The sequence below is a fragment of the Priapulus caudatus genome, unplaced genomic scaffold (genome assembly GCF_000485595.1).
Source record: "Priapulus caudatus unplaced genomic scaffold, Priapulus_caudatus-5.0.1 Scaffold3304, whole genome shotgun sequence".
Lineage (NCBI taxonomy): Eukaryota > Metazoa > Priapulida > Priapulimorpha > Priapulimorphida > Priapulidae > Priapulus > Priapulus caudatus.
The window spans coordinates 12,217-17,837 of NW_014580365.1; the positions used below are offsets into that span (position 1 = coordinate 12,217).

The 5,621-nt window shown below is 49.1% G+C and overlaps 1 protein-coding gene across 1 annotated transcript in view; it reads right to left on the bottom strand.

Annotated features, from left to right (window-relative positions):
• The window catches only part of LOC106819379 (DNA N6-methyl adenine demethylase-like), a gene marked incomplete at both ends in the record, with an annotated part of 16,382 nt that overhangs the window by 7,278 nt on the left and 3,483 nt on the right, over window positions 1–5,621 (bottom strand). The window contains 1 exon segment of the mRNA XM_014824019.1: window positions 1,097–1,311. Within this exon segment, the coding sequence (XP_014679505.1) occupies window positions 1,097–1,284 (188 nt within the window).

The window sequence follows — 5,621 nt, forward strand, 5'->3', positions numbered from 1 at the left end:
CTAAGCGCTGCGCGCGGATTAGACGCGCAGTTCCGCGGGATATGCGCACGCGACCGCGGGGATGTTGAAGTATATGAATCGCTGTCCGCAGTGGAGACGTGCGCCAAATTCGAGGCCCGGCGCACGTCTCCACAGCGGTCAGCGGATGGTCTGTAGTTTTAGAACATAATAAAAATGAAGCCTTTGTTGTAAAGAAGAAACTATGGGTTTCTTATACATAAGAGGCACAGTCGCGCACCGCCGTTGTCAAATTGAACATCGCCGTTGTGAAAAGGGCGTTTCCATGTGAAAGTGGACATGAACATAGGACAATAACATAATAATTTCAGGTAAAAACGATATGCTATGATTTTTGGAACACTCTAAACCTTAAAGAAATCTAACTATTTCGTTTTGTAAATCTGTAAACGCAAAAATGAATACATCTCATCACTACGCGCTTCTGCCATATTTAGAAGCCTGTTACCTGATATACCTGTTACATTCTGCTACATCCAGCTACACCCCTCTAAATCCACTATACCCCGCTACACCACTGATATACCTGCTACACCCCCGCTACACCTGCCACTCTCTGCTACATCCGCTACACCCTGCTTCACCCCGCTACATCCACTACAGCACGTTACACCCCACTACATCTACTACATCTTGCCACACCGCCTTGGTGAGGGTACACCGACAACAGCATAACAGATCAATATAGGTTTTCCTGCAGGATTTACGCTCGCCCGGCCCGCCCCGGGGGAACTCTCCGGTTTTCGGCGCGACCTGCCATCCGCAAATTAGCTTCAATTAACACCCGAGCTTAAGCGCGCATGCATACGCCATACCACTCCCACACATGCAAGGATCCGGGCAGGATCAGGAGATGAAACAGGAAGAAGGGGTCAAGGTAGGTCACGATACAGGAAGAAGGGGTCAAAGTAGGTCACGATATATGAAGTAGGGGGTCGAGATAGGTCACGATACAGGAAGGATGGGCCAAGGTATATCACTATACGGAACCCTCACCCTCTATCCACAACCTAGACTCCCCACCTTCTCTCACCCACGGACCTTCCTCCCAAGAATCACGCGCATCATCAGCACTTACAGGCAGGAGTCGACGAGCTGTGAGCCTGCAACCCTGCTGTCATTGTCGCTCTCTAGCGCGTCGTGGTACTGATGCTGCTGCTGCTGCGGATGTGGATGCTGCGGGCGGTAGTGCTGCTGAGAGTGCTGGTGCGGATCCGTGTGGTGGCGCCAGTGGTAGTGGTCATCTGCAGAACTGATACTCGACATGCTAGCTGTCTCACTGCCAAGCTTACACTGAAAGAAAGAGAAAGGTATAATAATAGAGATTAGAGATGCGTGGCATAGAGAGAAAGAGAGAGAAGAAGAGAGAGAGGAGAGAGAGAGAAGAGAGACGAGAGAGAGAGCAGAGACGGGAGGGAGGGAGGGAGCGAGACGAGAAGAAGAGATGAGAGAGGAGAGAGAGAGCAGAGAGAAGAAGAGAGAGAGAGAGAGATAAGAGAGAGAGAGAGAGAGAGAAAGAGAGAGAACGAGACCACCTTGACCATGCGTACGGGAGAGCATTAAATATATGCACAGTGCAATGTGGAAATAAACAACAACAACAAAAACAACAGCAGCAACAACAACAACAACAACAACAACAACAACAACAACAACAACAACAACAATAACAACAACAGCAGCAGCAAGCAGCAACAACAATAACAACAACAACGACGACGACGATAGCAACAACAACAACAACAATAATGACAACAACAACGACAACGACAACAACAACAACAGCAACAATAACAACGACAATGACAACGACAACAACGCAGCCACGCGCGGCGTCTTACAAACTTCTCCCGATCGATCGATGTCTCACGTCAGATTCTCGCTTGCAAATTCTAAATAAATCTCATGCAACATTTAGCAGCATTCTAACCTTAATATTGAGTGCATCGTGTGTAAGGATCGCTGCTGCATATATACATGCAGACAGGCCAGCAGCTTCTAAACACACATAACCGAATTAGCGATGAGAAAATCGGCGTAATATGCTCGCCGATGGCGCCATCTGTCGGGGAGAATCGACGGAGGAGGGACGGGTTGAAGGGGGGGGGGATCGGTGAATAACAAATCACTTGGCCGTATCGATTCAATCATACGTACAGTTAGAGTTACAACGACAGCCACTTGACATGCAATCGATTTACCGTCTGTGTGCGCGTGTGTGCGTGTATGTACGTGTGTGAGTATGCGTGCGTGCGTGTGTGCGCATGTGTGAGTGAGTGCGTGCGTGTACGTGTTTGTGTGCACGCGCTGTTTATTCGCATGCACGTTTGTGTGCGCGAGTGCGTGCGCATGTGCGCGTGCACTCGCGTGTACGTTTGTGTGCGTGTGCGCGTGCGCATGTACCGTACGTGTACGTGCGTATGTGTGTGAGTGCGTGTACGTGTTTGTGTGCGCGCGTGTGTATTCGCAAGTACGATTGTGCGTGCGCGCACGCGTGTGCGTGTGTGTGCGTGCGCGTGTACGTGCGCATGTACGTGCGTGTGAGCATGTTTGCGTACGTATGTATAAACAGGGAGCGACTGCTTCTTGCATTATTACCATCACGTGGTATCGATTAACAGAGTAGAAATCAATCGGTGAGGTCGCCGCACTGCCCACAACATCGATGACGCCGCATCGAGGTCACGCAAAGGTCACGAGCATCCTCACATGCAAACCTCGTAAGTGGTGTGTGCTAGCCACGTATAGTAGACATGATAGCCATGCGCCACACGTATACCGTACGGATGCACAAACGCACACACACGCACGCACGCACGCACGCACGCACGCACAAACCGAGGAATGTAACGATCGATCGATTATCAATAATTTATCATTGATTAAACAACGCAAAACATTTCAACTGTGAGCATAACTCCTGTCACAGACATGCAGACGAACTTTGATTAGCGATGTGCAAACATACACTCACAAGCCACACGCCGAGTACAAAGAACATTTACAGAAACAAACATCATAAAAAAACAGAGCACATAAATTGCATATATATTAAACTACGTGAGCGCACATAAATTATATTTATATTATCTGCTCTTTATCATATATATATATATATATATATATATAATACACACGTATATATATACACCTATACATGCACACACACACATATATATATATATATATATATGTATATTATTGCTTACATATATAATTATATATTGCTTACGACATGGGTGCACACACACACACATAATATATTATTGCTTACATATATATTGCTTTGCCGACAAGTTCACTGGTAGATAGTCGCTCCTCAGAAACGCAGCATAAAGATGACATTCAGACACACGATTTGTAATTAATTCACGACAGGTGAACCCGGAACTATATATAACACATGGATATGGCACACAGGTACGGCATATAGGTACCGTATGCCAGATAGGTATGGTATATAGGTACAACCGACATATAGGATACGATATATAGATACAACACATAAGTACGGTACATAGGTACGGCATATAGGTACCGTATGCTAGATAGGTATGGTACAACATTTATGAGATAGGTACAACATATAGATACGATATATAGATACAACACATAGGTACGGTACATAGGGCGTACCGTAATATTAGGTTAGGGCGCGGTACAGTAGGTACGGTACATAGGTACGGCAGACGGGCAAGGGAAAGAGGAAGTATTGTCTGTTTCTTTCTCCCCCTATACTAGTATAATGTGGCTGTTCTGTGTGGTGCCTCTTTTGCTGCACTCGCTCTCTCTCACACCACAAACGCACGCACAGCGGCGACAGCGCACACAGCATGCACGCATGGCCGACGCACACGACGCACTTTTTTTTTCCTCTCCTCTAGTCTTTCTCTGTCCTTGGTGTGTCGGATTGTCTCTCATTCATGGGAATTCACTGTTTTCCGATCTCGGCTGTTCCCGGCCGATTCTCTAAATTTCGGCCAGATCAGTATCTCTGCTTCGTATTCTCAAGAGAAGCGATGAACAGGAGGGGGGGGGGGTTGACAAATAATCCGACACTTCGTCTGCACAGCAGTTCACGAAAATAACTCTGATACAGCATTTATTATTAACGAACTTCAATTACACTTCAATTATTCAAGAACGCAGCGACAGATATCACACAGAACGAAAGCAATGGCGGTAGAGATGATGGAAGGGGAAGAGGATAGCGGAGGTTTTTTTCCCTCACCTCCTCCTCCCCCCCTCTCTCTCTCTCTCTTTGCTCTCGTCTGCTCGCGTCCTCTCGTCGTCTCGTCTCTATTTCTCTCGTCTCTCTCTCTGCTCTCGCCCCTCTCGGTCTGCCTCTCTATTTCTCTTCGCTTTCTCTCTCTCTCTCTGCAGACTGATATTAGGTAGGAGCTCTCTCCTCTCTCTCCGACTGCTGAATTCTCGGTTTCTGGTTGCTCTCTGCTCTCATGCTCTCTCTCTTTCTCTCTCTTGTGCTGTCTCTCTCTACGCTCTATCTCCCTCCCTTATATACACTCACACATGATAAGCACTTCCAGGCGAGGAATGGCATTACATAATATAAAGCACTTACGTTGCCTTCAAAAAACTTCAGATTATTTAAATTTACCGGTAATTGCGTATCAATATTTAAATTTCCCCAATTAAAGGGATAAAAAACGTCCTCCTATCTTTCTCTTTCTAGCACGCAGCGGGAATCTGGATAAATGAATTAGGATTTTTTTTCATCCTCGTGTCGGCTACAGTATATCTGCTGCTGACGTCACCAGGCTGGTATCTGCGACAGGGAAGCCATGAACGGCTTCAGTAGATAGCATCCTACATCCTAGATCCCGCATCCCGCGAAAATGACAACCGCATGTTTCCCCCGCATACTTCCCCGCGCCACCTCCCTCTCCTCCTCACCCCCACCCCCAGCCCAACACGCAGACACGCGAGAAATTATTTGAACGACTGAAAACGATGAAAGTATATTTAAATATTTGATGTCGTGATCGCGCTGGTCTGCTGAGTGCGTTCACTCGCGTGGATTGCTCGCGCGCGCGGGCCACCAGCGACAGCGACAATGTGAACGAAGGCAGACACAGGGAGGCAGGGAGGGGCACAGGGGGGGGGCACGGAGGGCACAGGGGGAGGCAGGGAGGGCACAGGGGGGAGGGGGCAGGGATGGCACAGGGGGAGGGCAGGGGAGGCAGCCGGGGAGGGGCAGGGAGGACACAGGGGGGAGGCAGGGAGGCACAGGGGGAGGGGCAGGAGGCACAGGAGGGACGGCGAGGAGGCAGCAGGGGAGGGGCAAGGGAGGCGACAGGGAGGGGGCAGGGAGGGACAGGGGAAGGGCAGGAGAGCACAGGGGAGGGCAGGGAGCACAGGGGAGGAGGCAGGGAGGGCACAGGGGGAGGGGGCAGGGGGGCTGGCATGCAAATTTAGCTCAGCAGCTCACACCGGGCAGCGCGGGGCGCTTCACGCAGCTAGGCAATGACACGTCAGCCAATTATGCCGTAACCTAAGACGGCGATTAAAAACGGGATGCTCTCTCTGGGCGATCGCGAGCAGGGTAATTACAGCTGCTGCCAAACAAGTTAAAATTAGCGTTT